This window comes from Myodes glareolus, chromosome 22 (assembly GCF_982192425.1).
Source record: "Myodes glareolus chromosome 22, mMyoGla1.1, whole genome shotgun sequence".
In the NCBI taxonomy this organism is placed as follows: domain Eukaryota; kingdom Metazoa; phylum Chordata; class Mammalia; order Rodentia; family Cricetidae; genus Myodes; species Myodes glareolus.
In genome coordinates, this window is record NC_142047.1 from 58,722,149 (window position 1) to 58,745,507 (window position 23,359).

General features: G+C 40.9%; 1 protein-coding gene across 1 annotated transcript in view; it reads right to left on the bottom strand.

Annotated features, from left to right (window-relative positions):
• The window catches only part of Ccdc7 (coiled-coil domain containing 7), a 185,079-nt gene that overhangs the window by 110,420 nt on the left and 51,300 nt on the right, over positions 1–23,359 (bottom strand). The window contains exons 21-29 of the mRNA XM_087900322.1: positions 20,581–20,682; positions 19,868–19,969; positions 15,990–16,085; positions 13,566–13,664; positions 12,202–12,309; positions 9,055–9,153; positions 7,647–7,757; positions 2,810–2,920; positions 2,336–2,464 (exon numbers count right to left, since the gene is read on the bottom strand). Coding sequence (XP_087756448.1) covers positions 2,336–2,464; positions 2,810–2,920; positions 7,647–7,757; positions 9,055–9,153; positions 12,202–12,309; positions 13,566–13,664; positions 15,990–16,085; positions 19,868–19,969; positions 20,581–20,682 — 957 coding nt within the window. The remainder of the gene's footprint in view (positions 1–2,335; positions 2,465–2,809; positions 2,921–7,646; positions 7,758–9,054; positions 9,154–12,201; positions 12,310–13,565; positions 13,665–15,989; positions 16,086–19,867; positions 19,970–20,580; positions 20,683–23,359) is intronic.

A 23,359-nucleotide genomic window follows, 5' to 3' on the forward strand; every position in this document is an offset into this window, starting at 1 on the left:
GGCGCAGAGTCAGTGATGCTCTAAACATAGGATCCAGAAACCAATCCCCTTAGTATTTATTTGTGTCTCCACAACGGTGTATAGTGCCCAGCAAGTTCCAAGGTGTTAGACATAACTAAATGACAAGGACAGTGCTGGGCTTTTCCTGTAGTTTATGATAATCTGGGAACCTCTGTATGAACTGTTTATGAAGGAGTGAGTAAGAAATTTGGACATAAAATAGAGGTAGCATGGGTGTGGTAGGATACACCTAGGTTTTTAAGACACCAAGTATTAAAACAATAAAATAAAAAATAAAGTAGCAAAAGAACCAAAGACAGCAAAACAAATATCCCTACTGGCACCAAATTCAACGCTCACAGTAAGCCTATTGTAGGAGAGTCTAGAATCTCATCACAGAAGAAAAACCTTTTAGTTTACATGTAATTAGTGAAGACACATGGATTGTCTAGTTTCCAGGTATGCAAGCAAATATGACACAGCTATCAGAAGGTGCAGAATGATCTGTAACCACAGGGGGGAGAATTTAACATTCACTTCTTACTAGCAGAGCGTAAATAAAACCAGTAAAAGTAAAAGCGAAGAAAACACAATTATATGGTCTTGTAAAATCGTACAAATGCTATGCCTAAAACTAAGTTTTTACATAGAACTTAGTTTATGTAAAACTAAGAGCAATGTTCTTCAGTTAACTTTCGCGATAACATTTATCCTTTTCACATATCCTTTCCTTTCACTGTGACTTCTCTCAAAGCCCCAGGCTGACCGAGTTTGTAACCAGGGTACATGTCTTTACTGTAGCTTCCTTGTCTACTGTTAGGCAAAACTTCCACACCTTCTCTCATTTCCTCCTTGTCTGCTCTTCCCACTCCTTGAAATGTTTCCTTCTCTAAAGTCCATTCAATAGCTTAATTCATTATAATCAGTAGCCCTACTGTGATTGCTTTCTTCTTTTTATCTTTGTTTGCTTTCTGCTCATACTTACAGCGATTAACATATTTAGTGTGAACAAAATTATCCGGGTCCCTTTCCTGCCTAAAACAACAATGGGTACTTAGCACATGTTTGTTTCGTCATGCACTGCTCCTCTCTTTAGAGTGAGTTATCATCGAGCAGTGACTGTCGCTGCAGTGTACCAGAACACATCAGCACAGCTACTAGACCTAGTGAATCTAAATCCGGACGGGCAGATCCCAGAGCAAAACCACAAATAACATAGAAAAACCAAGACAACACACCTCCTTCAGAAATTATCAATCCCACTGCCATGCTCCCTTATGAAAACCACTTATGTAACATTCCCCATGAAAGGCTCAAAAAGAATGGTTAAACCAAAGTTTAAACAAACCAAAAATTAATATTTTCCAAGAGAATGCAAACAGCAAAATAAAATACTCCATTCACAACACAGAAATAGGATTAAATAGACAGAAATACTGAAGAAAACCCAAACTCAAATGATAATGGAAAACATAATAGATCAAGTAAGTTTAATGGAAAACTTCATGAACACAATGGATCTTGTGGAAGACAAAGTAGAGGAACTGGTCATTCAGTAAAGAGAAGAAAAACACAAGTATGAATGGACCAGGCAAGAACTTTGGAACACCATGAAATGGCAAAACTGATAATTATGTGCATAAAAGAGGTAAAATAATTCTAAACAACAGACATAAAAAATGTTTTTAATGAAGTCATAGGAAAAAAATCTAGAGAAAGAGAAGCCTATTTATATATACACTCATACACATAAAAGGCAAATCTAAAAAAAATTGAAAATGAATATTCATACTTTGATTACACATGTCCTTAAAAGCTTATTGAAAAATAAGTATCAGAATAAGCACAAAAGCATCTGCAGTACCACATTTCCTATAAGAGAAACATTGGGATCATAAAACAGAAGAAAATTAAAGCAATGGAGACAAAAAGTCATTGAGAAACTAGCCAGAAGAAGGTGTACTGAACCACGTAACAGCAGATAAGGCAGTTATTAAGGGCAATGAAGAAAATTATTAAGCCATGAGTGTCCCTTTAGCAGGATAATATGCTCTGACCTTGAAGACACGACTTTCAAGTCTGTATTTACATAAAGACTATAGCATTATAAGCTTAAAGCAGAAGCAACACTACAATAAGAAGTAGAAATCTAGAAAATGGGCTCTGAGCACAGGCAAAGCAGCGGTTAATTATGAAAGACCCCTAGATTATCAGAAGATTCAGAAGTGGGGTGCATGGATTAGTCCAAAGAAACATATGGCTACAGACCTATTCACAAACCCACAGGAAGGATTTTCGAGTTTAGTTAGAAACAATGTAAAAGAGGAGGACATACTCTCTGCACTTTCCTCCTGAGGAGAGGCATACTTCTTGATCTGAGTCGGGCTTCTGGTTATAAGAAGTTTCTTCTCAGGAAATATATTGTCCACTGATACATCCTTTTTCTGGTATTCTACAGGAACGGCTAAGGAGAAAGAAAACATAGGTGTTAGGGAGTTTCTGAGCACTCAAACTTCTCACTTCTATGGGGAGTGTGGAAAGCCACGTCCAAGACCCACGAGCACGTGACGCTATGTCTCAGCAGCTCCTGCCTAGCAAAGCAGCTCCCAGACTCCACTGATCACTGTTTGCTTTCTTTCCCCATTTTGCATGTTTTATTCATTCTGACTGCCCTCTCTCCTCCTAGAGAACCTACACTCAGGTCAGGGCACAAACTGTCCACAGAACACGCTCCCACGGAATCCAGGACAAGGAGACGCGGGCCTCCTGTTGGGTTTGACGTCAAGCTCTTTATGCTTGGTCTACTCACGGCTGAATCGCGCATCCTCAGAAGTTGTTCCTCTCTCTGCTTGGGCCTGGAATTTTAATGAGGACTCTTGATGCAAATGAGCAGAGATATCATCCGGTACTGCAAAATGAACTACATAAAGAGATACATTCAGTCTCTTCAACACAAAGGAAAAAAAAATCTATGGAACATCAGGGTTCAAATTTCTAATGATATGACAAGCATATAATAGCAATTCCTCTGATTTTCATAAAGTCCAAAATTGCCATGTTATATCTGGTGTGAGTATGAGGAGAGTTTTATCGACTGATTATGGAGATTGTCAAACTACTTCATAAATATTCTGTGGCACCAGCCGTGTCGGAGTCTGTCTCCTAGCTTCACTGACTGACTTCTCATGCCTTCCGTTATCATTTGTTCCCAGACAGGCCAAAGAAAACCAATGGCCTCAAGGCTACTCACCACCACAGCATTATTTGCAACTGTGAAATGTCCAAAGTCACATAAATCAAGCATGGGAGAAGGGCTAAATAAACAGACACATGTAGCAGTAACTGGTATAGAATAGAAACTGCTGGATGTGAGGGGCACAAGGTGCTGAGCACAGCTGTGAAGAACAGCATAGAAGCATTTATATAATGCACTTGGGAAGATTTATTAAAAGAATGTTAAGTAAAAACAAAAACAACAGCAACAACAAAAAACAAAACCAAAATTCTGGCTCAGAGTTTATGGGAGTGGCCAATTAATACTCATTTAACATATGGCCCAATCCATGAGGAAGTCCATGCCCAATACTACCTGGATGGATGGCCCAGAGATCTGGGGTAGAGCCAAAGAAGACTGACATACACAAAAAAAAAAGAAGAAGAAGAAGAAGAAGAAGGAGAAGGAGAAGGAGAAGGAGAAGGAGAAGGAGAAGGAGAAGGAGAAGGAGAAGGAGAAGGAGAAGGAGAAGAGGAAAGAAAGAAAGAAAAAAAAATCAATGGGGAATCCTGTGGAAGATGAGGAGAAAGGACTGCAGGAGCCAGAGGAGTAGAGGATACCTTGAGAACAAGGCCCAGAGAATCAACTAAACAGGGCTCATAGGGCTTCACAGAGACTGAAGGGCAATCATGGAGCCTGCATGTTTTGCTAGGTTCTGTGCATATGTATGTTGTGGTTGTTCAGCTTGAGGGTTTTGTGGGACTCCTGACAGTGGGAGTGGAAGGCTGTCTCTGACTCGTCGCTTGCTCTTGAGATCCTTTTCCTCCCACTGCGCTGCCTTTTTCAGCCTCCACATGAGGGTTTGTGCCTGGTCTTACTGCTTCTTGTTATGCTTTGTTTGGTTGATAGTCCTGGGAGGCCTGCTTTTTCCTGAGGGGAGGTGGAAGAACAAGTGAATCTGGGTGTGAGGGGAGGTGGTTGTGGGGGGACTAGGAAGAGTGGAGAGAGAGGAGGCTGTGGTCAGGATGTATTGTGTTGCGGGAGTATCTTCCACTGCCTCAGCCAATAGCCGCTAAAATACCAGCCCACTGGGGCGTGGTATATTTCTCTTTTAAAAAGACCCACAGATCCCGGATCAGGCCTCTTGGTTCCGGCGCTTGGTCCCGGCTCCTGCTCCTGGCTCCTGCTCCAGTGACTATTGGCTGAGGCAGCGGAAGGTACTCCCGCAACAGTATTGAACGAGAGAAGAATAAATAAAGGGATAAATAAAAGGGGAGAGACCTAAAAATAAGGTGTCTAGTGTGCTAATGTTTGGACTGAAAGACAAGCAGAGAATGCTGTAGCTGGGGAGTGTGCGGACTGTGGAAGGAAGAACAGTCCTCTTGGGGCACCTTGGTGATCGTGCATGCTTCATTCAAAAATAAAATTAAATCAATGAGGAGCGAGGAACAAACTGCAAACAAGCTACAGAGGTGAAGCAGAACCTCACACGAGTAACTAGGGAGTGAGTGCAGCCTGGACACCTGGGGATAGGTGGGGTCTTGGTTCCTCCTCCTGTTGCTGTGATGAGATCTCTGGTAAAGGCTCCTTAAGGGATAAACTTTTATTCTGGCGCACACTTTAAGGGTATAGTCCACCTTGTGGGGGAAGTCACAGTGGGCCATGCTGCACATTTGGGAAGCAAAGTGACGAATGCCTGGCAGCATCTGCTTGTTCTCTCTCCATCTTATCCCATCTGGGATCTCCTGCCAGGGAACGACCTTACAGAATATACACACGATTACTCGTCAATAAAAATATCTGAAAAGAAAACCCTTTCTCTATTCTGATTTGATGTTTCTCTTTCCTTGACTCCTTCCCTCTTCCTCCCAGCAGTACTTGGGGACTGCATTTGAGGCATCTTCCACTATGAGGGACTTAATCCACTATAGTCATTCTGTAAGGAAAAATGAAACCCTGGTGGAGTTTGGTCATTTTTTTAACTTTTACTTTCACTTATTCCAATGCAGGGTGTGAGTAAATGCTCAATGGTTACTTCTAGTTGGGCTTAGTATTTTAACTGGCAAACTTAAAACCTAACATTTTTCTATAACGACATAGGCAACAAGCAGGTTAGCAAATGAAGCCCTTCTAGGGCAACGAAACCCTCAGAGACCCCACGGAACATGTTGAGGGGGTGCTGGAATGTCTGGGAGCATGCTCACACCCTCGCTGTCACAGTAAGACACCATGTCAATGTGTGCCCTAAGTGTCAGTGGCGTGCAGAGATTCCCAGTTACCTCCCCTTCGCAGTTCAGTGCCTTAGCTTCTGTGCTAGGACAATTTAGAGAAAGCACAGAGTGATTGGCTGGTCCATTCACTGCACAACGAGGGGGCAGAAAACAACGGAATGCAATATTGTTGACCAGACTCAAAGATTCTTTTGGGGGCCGGGTTAGTTGCTTTATATTGGTTATCAAACTCAACCAAACTTACGCTGGGGTCATTCCAATCGGTCTATGACAACTCAAAACTTTAGTTGATCACTTTGGGGGCATGGAAAAGTGGCTGCTCAGACAGTAAACATGGCCCAGCAGAGAGATGGAAACACAGCATTTGACCATCTGCTGGACACTGCAGGCCCTTCACTACTGAAGGTTTCATTGGTTTTGTGTTTTATGTGTGAATGACCTTAGGAAAGAGATGTTGGTACTACTAAACAACCTTGTGTCAATCTACTAGACGGATGGCCTCTCCATTAAACATGAAGACCAGATAGTGAGCCACGGTGTGTGTGTGTGTGTGTGTGTGTGTGTGTGTGTGTGTGTGTGTGTGTTTGCCAGAAAGTACCAATATCCAGATTTGATAGGCTTCAAGGAAGGGTAATTTGTTCCAGTCTTCCCAGTAGATCCAGAGGCTTGTGTGTTTTGCCTCCTTGATGAAGAAAGGAGTTAGTACAAGGGGTTCCTTAATACAGATTTCAACTTTTATCCAGACTTTTCAAGTTCCATAACTGAGCATGACCAGGGCTTAGCAGTAAACTAAGTGTTGCGATCACACAGTTCCCACCATGAGAATGAGAGGAAACCAGGCAATTCCTTCTAGTTTTGTTCAGAGGCAAACAAAAGTGAGCTTTTACATTCTCTGCTATTGGTAAATCTCCTTCAGGCCACTAGAAACTCCCACTGTCACAGCCTTTACAAGGGCACACACACTCTGAGAGAACTACCCACAGGAAAGAGTCTCCCACATCCTGCACCCAGGCTACCGCCACAGCAAAAACATCTTCACTATCCAAGGAAGAAGGCGAGCATGATTTTCCATTGTTGCTGGAAAAAAAAAAGCCACAAGCTGTTTTTCTACTTAGCAGCTAAGTCCAGCTCAAGGGCAAGATGTTGGGCACCCAGACAGATTGAGAGCCCATACAGCCTCGCTGCCACTACCAGTACTGTGGTTACCTGAGATGGTGACAGCGATAAGCATAGGATGCAGATTAGCACCCCAATCATTTTTGTAACTTTTCAGGTACAGATGGTCAGGGTTGGTTAGCTTTGTGAAGGGGGCATCCAACACATTTCTTGAATCTTTCCATGGCGGACCCTGATGTTCTAACTACCGCACAGATCATGATCTGGAAAAATCCATGTCTGGGGAAACACTAGTTTCCCACTACTGTATTGACAGAATCATCTAAATAGGCTTAGGATAAGGGCACAGACCCAAAAGAGTCACATGTTGTCTTCCACACGTGGCACGTGACTGGGGCTATTATTTTCTGTAAGGCACAAGAAATTCCTGGTGTGTGAAACTCGTGAGCAGGATCTGAAAGCATCCTGGCCTCTCACTTTAGAAAAGATGACCACGTGTAGTTGGTCCTCCCACCTCTCATGCCAAAGTAACAGGAAAACCTGATGGGGCTGCACAGCTATTTCTGCATCCGTGGTCTAGCCAGAGAGCTCACATGGTACTCATCTCCCTGCTTCTCACGAAGACCCCTCAACTCTGAGTAGGCCACAGACAACATGGTACCGCAGACCCTTCTGCTGACCATCCTGGTGGGCCCCTTTCTGGACCCCTGTGACTTGCATTTGCCATTTCAGGGTCATACGAATGAACCATCCCTCTGCTGACTGCAGCCTGTAGTAGAGCATTTGTCTTGGGGCAAGCCGGAGGGAGGTGCTGGGATCAGCTGGAAACACTAACTGTTCATGCAAGAGTGATTTACCCATCACTATTCTTGGTATTCATGAACCATAGTCTTGTTATAGGAAACAATAGTCAAAACACTGATGATGCTTTTGATTTTGAGTGAGGCTGACAGTGCTCAAATTTCGTGTTTAGAGTGTAGACTTTTCTATAAGATATGCAATTGCATATACATTTGTGAATCAAACAAAAGTTCTAATGAATTGAATTTAAAATAATCTAAGATAGTTACAGTCATTGTACTTACTAGTAAATATTTCCCCTCCCAGTGATTTTTGTTTCTTTAACTGGACTTGGGAGCTTGACTGTGCTTTTTGATCTTCCAGTTTAATGTTCTTATCTGATACTTCACTTTGAACTATATTGAGAGAGAAATTTCACCACTTATTAGAAAAAAAAACAGATTTGAAAAGCATCCAGATTTCAAATTGATACATGCATAGTCATATTTCATCATCTTGTAAATGTAGAATGATCAGGATGCTAAGACATGCTGAAGACTGGTAAGCAGCTGTAATGTACATTAAGGTTCCATTGCTCTGTATGTTGAGGTATTTAATGCCTTATATTAGCCTCTGACTCCCTCAGGTTCTTTGCACTTTATACTAAGATCTAGTCATAGACGCACTGATGAAAACACACATTTCCCAGGCATTATTTACCACTGAGAAGTAATTAAGACCATCCGTGTTTTCCAGCACAGGAAGTTGGTCGAAGGACTCCTATGCTCAGTAGGCACTGAATGAAAAGGATATGTGCCTGTACATACGCAGAGGATAAACATGGTGTGGATGACTGCTTGCTTCTGAGCCATTCCCCCTCTATGGTCAAAGACGTCCCCTAGAGTCTTCCTAGTGGATGCGGCCCTGACTAATACAAGTGCAGTTTCTTCTCCTCCCAGTAAATTCTGAAACAAATCCATCAGCCCTGACAAATTTTACGCCAACGCTTGACTCCAGCCTAATAAACAAAAAGTAAAAATAAGACTACGAGATGGCCAGTGTTCTTCTGGCCTGCTTGGGGAAACGGTGAGCCCGGCTCAGAGCTAAAGTTTGAGGGGTGGGGGAACGCCTTTCGCTCATGTCAGTTGGGTGCTAATATACAGGTGATGCCCACTCCCTGAGTCACTGGCATGCTGAACCCCTGGCATGTTGAGCCCCTGGTATGCGGAACCACTGACATGCTCAGCCCCTGGCATGAGGAACCACTGACATGCTCAGCCCCTGGCATGAGGAACCACTGACATGCTGAGCCACTGGCATGCTAAACCGCTGACATACTGAGCCCCTGGCATGCTGAACCACTGACATGCTGAACCACTGACATGCTGAGTCACTGGCATTCTGAGCCACTGGCATGCTGAGCCCCTGGCATGTTGAGCCCCTGGCATGCTGAACCACTGGCATGCTGAGCCACTGGTGTGTGAATGCTGGAGAAGCATGACAGCATCTGGGTTCTGCTGAGAGGGTCTCTGCAAGCCCTACACTCTTCACTGTCATAGCAGCCAGTATCGATTGGGTCCTTGTCAGACACAAAGTGGCCAAGATACAAAATTTCTATAAATTCTATGTTCATGTGCATATTGATGAACAAAGAGAAGGATTTGATGAGACTAACGCTTTAAATTTGAAGTTAACTATAACTTTTACACTTACCACTTTCCGGTTTGAAAAATTTTAGCTTCTTTGCCTGGATCTCAAATTTCAACTCGTTGTCTTGATGTTCAAAACTTTTGTCTGGCACTTCATGAGAGACTGCATGAAGAAACGCATTTTATCTCTCATTAGAACATAGATCCATTTTCGGTTCTCTAGATTTCAAAGTTGTAATAATAGTGTAGCAGGATTTTCTCTCATTTTGATAGTTGTAGATACATTATCACAGGATCCAATGCAACAAGAAAATTGTGAAGCTATTCTTAGAGGTTGTGTGTTGAAGCGCGACTCTACACGTCTAGGTGTCTACTCTCTGTTCATCTCCAACTGCCTCGGGTGATGTGTTCTTTAGGCAACAGCGTATTCATAGAAATAGGAAGGAAGATGCACATGTTCAATGTTCAGAAAGGAAAAAACCTGCCATGGAGAAATCTTGCATGCTCTCTTTGTGTTTAGGAAGAGGAATAACTAGAAAATGGAGAAAGAGCAATGGTTATTTGTTTACATTTGTGGTATTGAGGTTAAACCTGGAGCCTTGTTGTCTGTAAGGCAAGCTCTGAACAACAAAGCTACAATGCCCAGCCTTCTTTTTGCTTTTTACTTTGAGACAAGGTCAGGGTTGCCTAGGGAGGCCTTGAAGTCTTCCTCTTGCTGCTCCCTACATGATAGACATCCAAGCCAGCACTGCCTGCCTAGCTGAGATGGCTGTCTTTTCAAAACCAGCCCAGGACTGAGAGAAGAGATGGCGATGGTTACCTACAAAGTGAGGGGCCAGAATTAGGGAAGGAAGGAGACCCCTTTAAGTGTATTTTTCTAAGTAGATTTTTACTTTGTGTGTGTGTGGGGAGTTCAGGTTCTATATATTCGGAGGAGAAAATTTTATCAATAAGTACATAAGGCAGAATGAAAACAGAAAATGAAATTAAGGTATTATAGGAAAACAAAAACAATGACTCAATGATATAATATTGGACACAAACCTGCACTGTGGAGTCGGATTGGCAGATATGAAATAAACCTAAAGGATTTTAGGATATATAATACACATTAGTTTTTTGAGACAGGGTTTCTCTGTAGCTTTGGAGCCTGTCCTGGAACTAGTTCTTGTAGACCAGGCTGGCCTCGAACTCACAGAGGTCCACCTGCCTGCCTCTGCCTCCTGAGTGTTGGGATTAAAGGCGTACACCACAGCTTCCCGGCTAGGCTATATTATTGTTCCAGAGGCATGTGCTCAGCAATTCCAAACTGTCTGGTAATGGGGGTGGGGCATCTTGGGTTCTAGCTGTCTTGGCCTCAGAAACTACAAAACCAAAAAGGCCTTTGGTTTAGTCTGCTGGGGCTGAGACACCCACCATGCGCGCACGCCCATCTGCTGCTTTCTGTGCTAATGTGTCTGTCCCTTGTAAAGAGCTATTGGGTAAAGGAAATCTAAGCAGTTTTTTTAATGATGCAGTAAGTCATGGTTAACTGTTACCTTGAGATAGGTTTGTTGTTTTAAAAGCCCAGCTGAAATACTGGCACTTGTCTCTGTCAACATTTCTGAACATAGAGCAGTTACCATTAAGACAGCATTGTTTGAGTGGAGGACAAAGGGGCCTAACAGTGATATGGTGTGGGACAATGGTCTGTATTCTGTCAATTATATTTTAAATAAACGCTGATTGGCCAGTAGCCAGGCAGGAAATATAGGTGGGACAATCAGACAGGAAGTAGAGGCAGGTCAATGAGAACAGGTAATTCTGGGAAGAAGGAAGTCCTAGTCTGCAGTCCTGACCCAGCCACAGAAGCAGCAAGATGTGACTGCCTTGCAGAATAAGGTACCGAGCCACATGGCTAGCATAGACAAGAATAATAGACTAATATAAGTTATAAGAGTTAATAAGAAGCCTGAGCTAATGGACCAATCGATTTATAACTAATGAAGATCTCTGTGTGATTTCTTTGGGACTTAACAACTGCGGGAACTGGGCAGGACAGAAAACTCAGTCATCAGTGATAAGTGGACACCCTTCCTGAATGACCAAGTAAGGGTTCCTGCCAAAAGAATCTCTGGCCCTAGTTACTTGACAATCTTATCTGAAGATACTTTTATTTCAAGTCCTCACTTGCCTTCAGTCTCAGGATCTCAAGCCGTGGTCCTCAACTTTCCTAATGTTGCAACCCTTTAATACACCTCCTCATGTTGTGGGAAGCTCCCTCCCCCAACTATGAAATTAGTTTTGTTGCTGCTTTATAACTGCAATTTTACTACTCTTATGAATTACAGTGTAAAAATTCTTTGGAGATAGTGATTTGACATACATCCCACAGGTTGAGAACCACTGTTCTCGGGGAACCTGCCATAAAAGAGGTCCAGCTGTGGCTAGGGTCCCTCAGGTATCTGCAGGCATCTCCTTCATGTGGATGTGTTTCTTGAGACCCACCTGTGAGGTTACCAGAGAGGCTTCTTCAGTTCAGGGGCCGTGAACAAGAGGATGCCTGGATGTCCTAACGAGGCCTCCTATGTGCTCCTTAGGCTCTTTGGCTCCCTGATTGTATTTTACTCGCTCATCTCAATAGTGTCTGTATTCGTGACTGCAGTCTATGGCAGGGGACCATAGTCCAGGTCAGAGACACCACAACCTCTAAGGAACTCTGTGTGTGTGTGTGTGTGTGTGTGTGTGTGTGTGTGTGTTGCAGTGTAACCAGGGGGTGAGATGATGTTCTCATGTTCTGCTTCTGAGGCCACCAGGAAAGAACAACCCTGGTCAAATTCTGCTATGGGCATACCATTTTGGGCTAACATGAGACTCCAAAGACACACCAGAACTCTGAAGAGGACACTGCTTTGGGAATTTATGAGACTCAAGCAGTTGGGACTCAATGGTAGCATATTCTGTGACCATTAAATAATATTAGAGCCAGAACTTCTATTTGGGAGGACGAGGGAGGGGAACTTAAGTTGGAGGCCACCCTGAGCTATGTAATTCTATTATTAATTCTTTCTTGTTAAGAAGTTAACATTTTAGTGGAGGGGAAAGGTTTCAGTGAATGTGTGCTTATATGGATATTCATGAAGCAAAGTGAAAGACCAACCAGAGAGACTAATGGAGAGAAACTACCGTGTGTGTGTGTGTGTGTGTGTGTGTGTGTGTGTTGCATACTCACCAGGGAGTCTTTCTCTTTTGTAAATTCTCTGTTTCTTTGTTTGCTCGTCTCCTTTTGATACCGAACCTTGACTCTCAGGGCTGAGTGCTCCATCATCTGCTTCATGAGCTGCACAAAACAGGTGCATTTAGTTCACTGCATGAAGACAAGCATGCTCGAAACTGTGTCTGGTGGCACGTGCCTAGAATCCCAGTACTCAGGAAGTGGGTACTGGGGGATTCAAGGTCATCTTTGGCTACATAGCCAGTTGAAGACCAGCCTGGGATAGATGAGACTTTGTCTCCAAAAATACTTAAGTTTGAAATCCTAAGTTCAAATTTCTGACAAGTTTGCTACAACACTGTCCCTTGTATTTATTACTTCTTTTTTAAAAAAAAAATAAAGAATGCAAGTGTCTGCAGTTCAGTCACCATTGATCTGCAGAGATGCAGAGACCTGAATAGTTTCTTCTGCCACAGAGGAAGGAGTCTTGTTAACTCAGTGTATGAAAGTGGCTGCTTCTGCTAGAAGACTGTCATAGCCCATGGCAGTCCTGGGGGAGGGTACTACCTAATAAGAAATTCATGCTCTGCTGACTCTTATACACCGTTACTGGTCCATTAATACAGATAAGGTGTGTAAGACCATATATTTAAATGAAATTCTTTGAAAAAGTTGGTAGGAAAATAGAGTCTCATTCTTGCTTAGCTAACTGCCAAACTTTGGTGTCTTGGTCCCAATACAAAATAAGTGGTGTTATTTGTGGGCCTCTTCTGCTCTCATTCCCATCAGTGGGATGCCACCAGAAGTAACTGCTGAGTCTCCGGAGCAGACCTCATCTTATGAGTGAGTCTGAACCTACAAATAGCCGTGGGGGCCATCCAAGAGGCCCCATGGCTGCTGGCCTCTATCCTCATCAACCCCTCTAAACTACATCTAACTTACAATTCCAGCAACAATTTTGCTCCACAGTGGAAGCGTAGGGAATGAGCTCACTGCACAGGTTAGTGGAGTGAATTGGGTTTTACCAGCTTCCTGGACCTGGAGAACGGGAACACACATTGCTAGGCAGCCTGTAATCAAGTCTTTGAAATGACTACATTCACAATGACTGAAGAAAAACAATGTGTACCTTGGCTTTTGTTTATCAGTTATTGCATAGGTAAGTGCAGCATTCCCATAACACACAGTAAAATACAGATTCTTGAACCAAAGACAAGATTTTTGGATCTGATTAAGATAATTTTAGTATACATTGGCACAATGGTGTGCCTATGTAATTCCAGCATCCTGGAAGCTGAGGAAGGAAGGCCAGTCTCAGCTGGTCCCATTCTACAAAAACAAAAAAACAAAAGAGTAAAGTAATCTGTAGTTTTTATACTCACGAGCAAGTTCCTTTCCTTTAGAAGCATCTGGTTTCTTTGCTGAAACTTTGGCTTTTGCTGCCTCTTCATAGACCATCCTTTCTGATTCCTCCTCATGAGCTATATATAGAGAGAAACAGTTTGTGCACCCACCAGAAAAAATAGAACTATTTTAAAGCCTCTAGTTCATATATCAAACAAATTCCCAGTGTTATTCTGTGCTGTTTTCACAGGGTCATAAATAAATGACCAAAGCGATAGATCTGACAAGACATTGGTGGGGAGTTCAGGGACTGTCTCCTAAACTTTGTCATGTTATATTTTATGAGGACAATATAGTTAGTATTTACTCTTCTCACTTTTGGACATAATTTTTATGCATATTGGTGTGTGTCGGTGCCTCCATTGCCAGAAGTATTGTATACTCTGGATCTCAAGTTACAAGTACTTGTGAGCTGCTAGATCGGGGAACTGGGAAATGGTTTCAGGCCCTGCAGAAGAGCTGGAAGCGCTCTGAAGCTGCAGGATCATCTCTCCAGCGCCTCTCCTTTCTTAAGCTGCTTTTATTTTACAGATCACATAGGTTTCAAAGGCAAAACAATAAAAATACATGTGTGGCTTTATTCATTATTTCATTGTAACTGAACATAAAAATATAAATGTTCAATCATGAAAATGAGTTTGAATAAGCATATTATATATCACTGTAAGACTAGTACATGTTAGATGCTATGGTCATGTACATGTTTTACCATGTACATTATGATAAAACAACTGTACACAGATCTGAAAATGGATTGAAAAAGGTCTCTATAATGGGAGAATATGCCTAGAGGAATGGGCTTGAACATTGCCTTTTAAACAGGAAGAAAGGTAAGCAATGAAGATAAGAGAAAAATCACACATAGTCATCTTTAACAACTGAAATATAAGAAGTATCAGAAAGTAGTACACATGCTTAACTACAAAATGGAACAGGGATGCCTTGGGAAGAAACTGTATTTCCCTAACTAAACTTTTCTTTCATGTCTTAGCTTAGGAATCTTGTGCATGTTCCCCACATTTCAAAACTAAAATTAAATTACAAACATAAGGGGACACTTTTTTTTTTAAATGTCACCCCCAGGAAAGTCACAAAACACTTTGTAAAGTCAGGTCATTGCACATGACCCAATCTGGCTATTAACTAGAAAATTATGAAATATTAAAAAGAAACTAAAGCCAATAGGCAGTGACTGGTTAGTAATGAACACAATGTAATAAATGATAATTAGTGCTTATACTTGGACATTAAGTGCAAAGCCCTTCTGGACATAATGTTTGGGGGCACAGTGAAGTCTTAAGGCAGCACACTGATGGCCTCTCTACAGGGATCTCAAGGCCCAGAGGGAAGTCAAATGATGCCCCAAAGGTGACACAGTGAGGACACATGGTTCCAGTCCCTACGCCAAATGGAAGCTCCATTACTCAGTTCTTGAGATGGTTTAAACTAAGAGACTGGATAGATACATGGGGATTGACATCACAGGTGCTGTCTCAGAAGCCTGTGGTCAGGCTGAAGATGGTCAGTGTGACCTGTTCATGAAATAGCTTGTCATATGCTACCCAATATTCCACGGGGCCATAGAAAACTCTAAGGATAACTGCCATCAAAGGGAAAGTCCCATCCTCAGAGGAAACACTGGGCCAGCGTTTCATTGATAACCTTATCTGAACATCAAATACTGCCCTAAGGACCCATATATGGCAACCAGGTGGACAATTATTGCCCACAAGGTGCAATTACCAAGAAGCCTGGGGAGGGTCTGGACATGTTTTGGAAGGGGTATGATGTCTCAATCTGAACATGGCCAACAGTTGGCCTTCTTTGCTCCAACAATTACAAAAGGGACCCGCTACCATGAGGTACCTCAGCACCCTGCACTGCCATTTCCCCAGGCGAAATCCTTAAGAACCACCCATCTCGTGTCAGGTGCTGTTCCCGTTGACCAGGGCTACCGTCAAGAAAGAGCTGGGGCTTTCCAACAGCGCACTACTGTCCTACTGGGGAACGCTGACACCCACTGCTGTTTGAGTTAAGATCTGCAGCCACATCTCTGCCTGCTTATCTGAGGTTGTGGCAGGGGTCGTTAGTACAAGGAAGAGACACTTTCCATAGTATTTTGTAAAATATATAATCTGTAGGAGGAGCACACACTTAAAAAGTCAGTTACTGGCCTGTTTCAGGGCCTTGGTTCATAGGAGCTTTATTCATGAAGTAACTACAGAATCAGAAATTACGCACAAAGGGTACAAACTCTTTGTCATTGTTCTCCAGTTATCTTAAGGTATTTTAGGACCAAATAAAGATTCCCATAAAATAGATCTCAAATTTTCATAAATAGAAAATGGGGTAATGAGTTTCATTCAAGATAACATAATATCACAGATAATTCTCACACTTACTATATAATCTCTCAGTCTTAGAACTCTTTTGTTTTGGTTTTATGTCTGCTACTGAATCTTCGCTGCCAAACTTTTTATCTTGTTCTTCATAGTCATCTACATAAAAATACATTTAGTATAGTAAATAACAAGACAGATACCCACATTTCAAATTCATAAAATGAGTGTAACAACATTTTCCAAATTAACCAGATTACTATAATGTGAGGAAAAGGTTAAAGAGATCTAATGGATATTATCAAATTTGTACCCTTAATTTATACACATGTATTAAGTTTCTACCTTAGTGCCTAGCTATGCTCTGCTATTGTGTTTTTATGCTAATGCACATAAATAATAGGGCGGTGGCACTGTATCTGTACACAATGTACACAATTCTTGTAGCAATTACAATATAGCAAAAACCCAATGATGGGGGATAGGTTAAAAAAAACTAGGGCACATACAATATTGTAAACTAAACATCTCTGTAAAACAATGTATAGGAATTCATTGAAGGTAATGTTAAGTGGAGAAAAAGAAGGAAAAGCATCGCTTATGTGTTAATAAGAAAGAAGGGCAGGGCATAGGGGAGAAGAAGAAGCAAAGAGACCCATCCTTATAAAAGAAAATACAGTAAAGGTATCAAAATCAATGCAGCACTTCTTATGACTACCCATAAGAAGTGGTGGAGGAGACAAAAGTCTGGATGTTCTTTTAGGTGAATAAGACTTCCTACAACTTCCTTTAGAAACAGGTTGATTTCCCACATATTCCAGAAATTGAATAAAACCATCAAGTGCGATATGAAGAGAAAAGTTGAAACAGAACAAAGGAAAAATGAAAATTTAAATAAGTGGGTCTCCTGAGAGGGAGGGTCGAAAATGGTCCGAACAGTCAGCCAATATATGGGAAAAAGAGAGGGACAGACCACAAGCAAATCAAAAATCTCTCTGGATTCAAATAAGCAACCTCAATTCTCAGAAAATGATGAACAAAGAAAACAACCGCTTCCTTTTGCAATACGTAGGAGATTTGGCATTGCCGGCCTTCCATGCCATCATCAGGCCGCACCGAGCCCGCCTGACAGAGCATCCTGTGGACTGTAGCCTCCCTCAAGACCTTCAGGAGCTGTCTGGAAGCATACTGTCGGAAATGGAAAGCCAAAAGCAGCACTATTGGCCACTGATATGCGAGCAGAGCAAGCCAGTCACACTAAAGCTGGTCACCCCCTGGCTAGTCAAAGTGCTTGACTTTGGACGGAAACAAGACGGCACTAAGGAAGAGCAGGAAAGGAAAAGACGAATCCGGCAAACACAAGCCGGAATTTAAAGGCGCCGTCCAGGAGATCCGAAAGGACAATCAGTTCCTGGACAGGATTCAGCTCTCAGAAATCATGGAACATGATGCGGAAAGGAAGCGGAAGGTACAGCAGCCTTTGAACCCGAGGACCCACAAGAAGGTGAATGGAAGGCTCTGAAGAGGAAAAAGTTAAAAAAATAAATTGCATTGTAAACGTAAAACAAAACAAAACAAAACAAACAAACAAAAACTCAGAATGTGCCAAAACCTTGAACATGAGACAAAACAGTAAGTGCTTGAGAAAAACAGACAACACCTTCTGGATATTAATAGAAGCAATGATTTTTCTCGATAAGACTCCAAGATCACAGTAAGCAAAGCAAAGCAAAGCAAAGCTGACGTGTGGGGATCCTAGCAAACTCACTAACCTTATAGAAAAGAGAACAACCACAGAGTAAACCAGCAGCCTACACAAACGGAGAAAACCCTTGACAGCTGTCAGCTAATAGCCAAGATATGTCAAAATGTAAAAGGCCCTAACCTAACACCAGAAATTAAGGAATGCAATTAAAAATGGCTACCATAGACACACTTTCAAAGAAATGCAAATAGTCAATACATGAACAAACTATGTAACACTAGCTCTCAGGGATATTCAAGTTGAAGACACAATCCAGACCAAGACAGAACGGTTATGATAAAACAGATATTGCCGAGGATGTGAAGGAAAAGAACCCTTGTGTGCTGCTGCTGGGAATAAGCTAGCACAGAAAGACAAGTATCACAAATGGTGCATGTTATTTTGTGGGTGGAAACTAAGAAAAAAATGACTTACAAGTGGAAGAGGGGTTTCTGTGGGCTGGGGAGGAGTCAGTGCTAGGGGACAAGGGTAGAAGAAAGTTTGATGGAGATTAGTACATCTAAAACTATAATGTGATGATGATATAACACAAATAAAAATGAAGAAAATAAGAGACCATATTAGAATATCTGACTTTACAACAGCAACAATATTAAAACAGCAATAATATTAAAATTGTGTTCTTGCAGTGTTGTGTGTGTAATTTTGAATAAATCAAACAAATTATGAAAATTATAACAGTGATATTACCAAGAGAATACAGGGTCAATCTGCTACTGCACATAGACATGGATAACTTTTTATTTCTATGGGTGTTCCCTCTTTGAAAAGTTTAAGAGTGTGTGCATGCATGTGTATGTATTTGTGTGTGCATGCATGTGTAAGTATTTGTGTGTGCATGAACGTGTAGGTATTTGTGTGTGCATGTATGTGTATGTATTTGTGTGTGCATGCATGTGTATGTATTTGTGTGCACATGGTGGAAACACTATATTTAAATACAACCTAGCTGTAAACTGTTTGCCTCAAAAGAAAGTATATAAAAAGGACATGTCATGAACGAACTGACAAACAAATCAGGCTGGAAGTGCTCAACAGGAGAGACAGCCTATGCCGCCTGAGGCCTTGGGTTCAGTAATCCCCTCCCCAAAGGATAAATACAACATGGTTCTATCAATGTTAGAAAGAGAAAAAAGATGAGTTCTTCAGAAATATGGGGATCTATATATGGTAGATACCAATAACGTAAGAAGTCTGAACAGTGGAGAGAATGGGAGCTTCTAAAAGAGCAACAGGATGCGCGTTCACTGTGCTCAGAACAAACACTACAGCTATTTTCACTGTAGCATTTCTCATCACTCTTAACTCAGGCGCAATATTTCTATCAAAGCTGCCCCCACACTTAGGGCTACAAAGACAAAGTCTTCTAAAGCTCAGAATTGAAGCCATACATGTTATATAAATACTAAGTTCATAATATATAGTAATCCAGACAAAAAGAATTTCATACTTCATGACAATAAACTAATAAAGGAACTGCCTGAACTACAAACATTATGCTACTTTTCAGATACACAGGTAGATGATACGTTCTCTAGTGTTCCTAAAGTATTAAGATAAGATTATCAAAAATTAAAAGTTTAAAATATTTGTTATTAAATGCCTAAGTAAAAAAAATGTGGTTATAAAACTATACAGCCTTAAGGACAGTTATAGAAACAAATTTAAAAATATCAAGACAGAGAGAATATGCTGTATTTAAACTTCAAAATAAGGAGTAATTATATTTAATGTGAGTATGAGTACTAATTAAAAGACAGCCAATTGTACTTAAAAATATATACCATTATCATTATAAGCATCATAAAAGGCATGTGAGGGAGATTACACTGCTAAGATGGAAAATGAGGCATCACAAAAACATCAGATTAAAAAAAACAGTAGAACTTCACGAACAGAAAAAATAATAGTTTTTAAGTCAAGCATATTTCTACTGAAGTGATAAGACGGTGTCTTTCATCAGGACTAAAGTAAGTTTCTGTATGATGGGGTCAGTAGAAAAATTAACAACTGCTATAGTAACCACAGGTAAATCATTAATAAAGAACAGCAACTAGGAATAAATTCCTTACAAACTAAAAAGCTGACAAAACTGTACATGTAGCTATGAGGTGAGAGACAAAGTTATCCTGAATTCCACTGAAACCAGATTAACAATATTTTAATAACTACTTACTGATCACATTCTCGTATCTGGTGGCTTCAAGATTCTCAATTTCAGATTGCGTTCTTGAAATTAAACTCAAGTGTTCAGGTGGTTTTGCAGTGATAAAAAGTGCTGAAAAAAGACAGGGTTATGATGAGGCTTCTGAGCAGGCAGCACCCAAGCCAGTTGTGCAAGGCAACACAAAGAGGATGCAGAGCTGAGTTCACCAACTATGCAGCCGAAAGGGACAGGCGAGCTGACGAAGGAACATGTGAGGAGCTTCCCCATGGGTGGAGAGCAAGCTGCAGAGTGGTCACTGACCGTACAAATGACAGCCAGAAGGTGCCAAAGCTTGCATTTTAGTTCTCCAGGTATCTTAAAGTATGCTGCATATTTAGATGAGAAAGTTCTAAGTATGAATATGGGAAAAGGAATGGCAGGGATGTGAGTATGTGTGATAGCAATGGGAGGGAAAGAGGGGGGAGGGTGGAGGAGGGAGTAGTAATCAGAATACTATCATCTATCTATCATCTATCTATCTATCTATCTATCTATCTATCTATCTATCTATCTATCCATCTGTTCATGTATATGAAAGTGCTGAAGAATAAAATTTTAAAATTATCATAATGATGCTAAAAATATATGTTCATATAAATAATCATGATCAAATGAAAAATGCATGGCAGTTCTGTTTTGCTTAGTATAATAATGTTGTCAATATTCTATGTGACCATGCTCACGTTTGCGTCTCCCTTGGCCATAGAGTTGTTTCACTGTAGTTACTTGGGCTTCTTGTAGCAAATTTTCTGGTGCAGGAATTTCACTTGACATTTTATAAGACACTGCAAAAAAACAATTGTTCAGTATACTAAACAGAAAATCCTATTATGAGCTAGCTAGAATTCAAATGTAAATGAATGTGGTCAGAGGTTTCTAGCCCGCTCAGTCCCACAATAAACACACAGAAACCTATATTATTTCAACCACTGTTTGGCCAATCACTTAACTGTATTGCTATCTAGCTCTTATATCTTAAATTAACCCATTTTTTATTATTTTATATTTTACCATGAGGTTTGTGGCCTACCAGGAAGGTTCCAGTGCATCTGTCTCCGGCAGTGATTACATGGCTTCTCCCTGACTCTGCCTACTCTCTCTATATCTCTTTCGGCCTACTCTCTCTATATCTCTTTCAGCCACTGGCCAAAAGCAGCGTCTTTATTAACCATTGGCAATAAAATATACTCACAGCATACATCACCTCCCACATCAAAAGAAAATGGCAACAACCTTTTCTCTCACTTTTAAATGTAAATAACCTAGATGCTGGACTTCCCAGAATCTTTCAGTCTACATTTTGACAAGTTGATATTAAGTGCAGTCAGGTAACTATTGGTCTATTAGCCACAAGATAGAAGATACTATTGTACCTGTACACCCAAGGCTCAGAAAGCATCTCAGAAGGGAAGAAGAAAGTCTTGTAAGGCTAGGAAACTAGAAGGCCGGCAGTGGAAAACTGACTTTTAAACATGACAGGGATGGTATACATATGAAATGTCAACAATATTGAGCATAAACAGCAGAGGCACAATGACCACCCCAGTTGTCATGCCAGTGTGGATGGAGGATATTTCACAAGGCTTCACCTCTAGAAAAAGAGCTGCAAGCAATTAATAGCTGAGAGAGGAAGAATCAGGTTTGTGTGTGTTTGTGTTGTTTGTGTGTAAATACATGTATGTGTTTGTGTGTGTGTGTGTGTTTGTGTATGTGCTTGTACTTACATATTTGTCTAAAGAGGAAGTGGTCATGAATTTGGAGGAAGGGGTAACACAGGAGGAGCTGCAGAAGAGAGAAGGAGGAGTGGAAATGGTATAAATACAGTATTTATGGACAAAATCTCAAAAAATTTTAATTAAACAGAATAATATATCAGCAAATAAGTTTTTCTTATTTGTTAATATAAGAAAATGAAATGACAAAATTTTATAAAATAAGGAACTAAATATGAGAAATAAAGAAAAAAGAAATTTAAGATACCTTTAACAAAATTGCAGAGGAAAATATTCCCAGTCTAAAGAAAGGGATGCCTATCAAGGAGAGGAGGTAGAAAGAACGGAAAATAGACACAGCCAGAAAGGAAATCCCCACGCACAGAGCACTCAAAAGAGTAACCGTGCAGAACAAAGAAATGATACTGAAAGCTTCAAGGTGAAAAGACCAAGTCACACATAAAAGAAGGGACATTAGAATAACATTTGGGTTTTCAAAGGTGACCCTAAAAGCCAGAAAATCTGGACAGATGCTCTACAAGCTTTGAGGGAACATAGATGTCAGCCCAAACTACTATACCCAGAAAAATATCACTCACATTGATGGAGAAAGAAAAACACTCCATGATAAAAAATAAATTCCAACATTTTCTGTCCACTGACCCAATTCTATAGAAGGCAGTGAAGGAAAACGTCCCAGTCAAGAGCTACACTCAGAATTGAACAAGGAATAAATAATCAGAAGAGGGGGAAGCCCACACCACCATAACAAAATTGGGCCAATATCCCTTATTAATATAGGTGCAAAAGTTCTCAACAAAATATATGTCAGTTGAATTTAAAAACACATAAAAATGATGATCAACCATGAATAAATTGGCTTTATCCTTGAGAAGCAGGGATAGTTCAACATATATAAGTCAATAAATGTGATCTACCAGAGAATCAGACTGAAAAAAAATCTCATTAGTTGTAGACAGGGTCTTTAATAAAACCCAACGTTGGCGGCGGTAGCGCATGCCTTTCACCCCAGCACTCAGGAGGCAGAGGCAGGTGGATCTCTGTGAGTTTAAGACCAGCCTGGTCTATGAGAACTAGTTCCAGTACAGGCACCAAAGCTACAGGAACCCTGTCTCGAAAAAAACAGAAGACAAAACAAAACCAAAAAAAGAATAAGAAGAAGAAAAAGAAAAAGAAAAAAAAGAAGAAAAACAATAAAAAAATCAAATCCCAACATCTCATGATAAAAAGTTTGGAGATAAGGGACATAGCTCAATATAATAAAGTCAATTTATAGTAAGCACACAGTCAACATCATCCTTAATGGAGAAAAGCTCAAGAATCTATATGGAATTATAAGAGATTCCGAAAACACACACACACACACACACACACACACACAAGAAAACAGGTAAATTCCATCACTTATAATAATATAAATGGCATCATGCTAGTAAAGCTTAACAAAAGACCACACATATTCTCTCTCTCCTGTTTCTCCTCTCTCTCTCTCTCTCTCTCTCTCTCTCTCTCTCTCTCTCTCTCTCTCTCTCTATCTCTATCTCTCTCTCCCTCCCTCCACTGCCACGGGGCAGATGCAGAGGTACTTCCACTGAGAAGCACAGCAGGCATGCTTCCCACCTTAAACCTCAACCATTACACTTTATTTGAAAAGGTCAGGCCAAGGCTATGCAATACAAGTGGGGTATTAAAGATAGGTATACAGACCTGGTCAGTCATCCTCATCAGC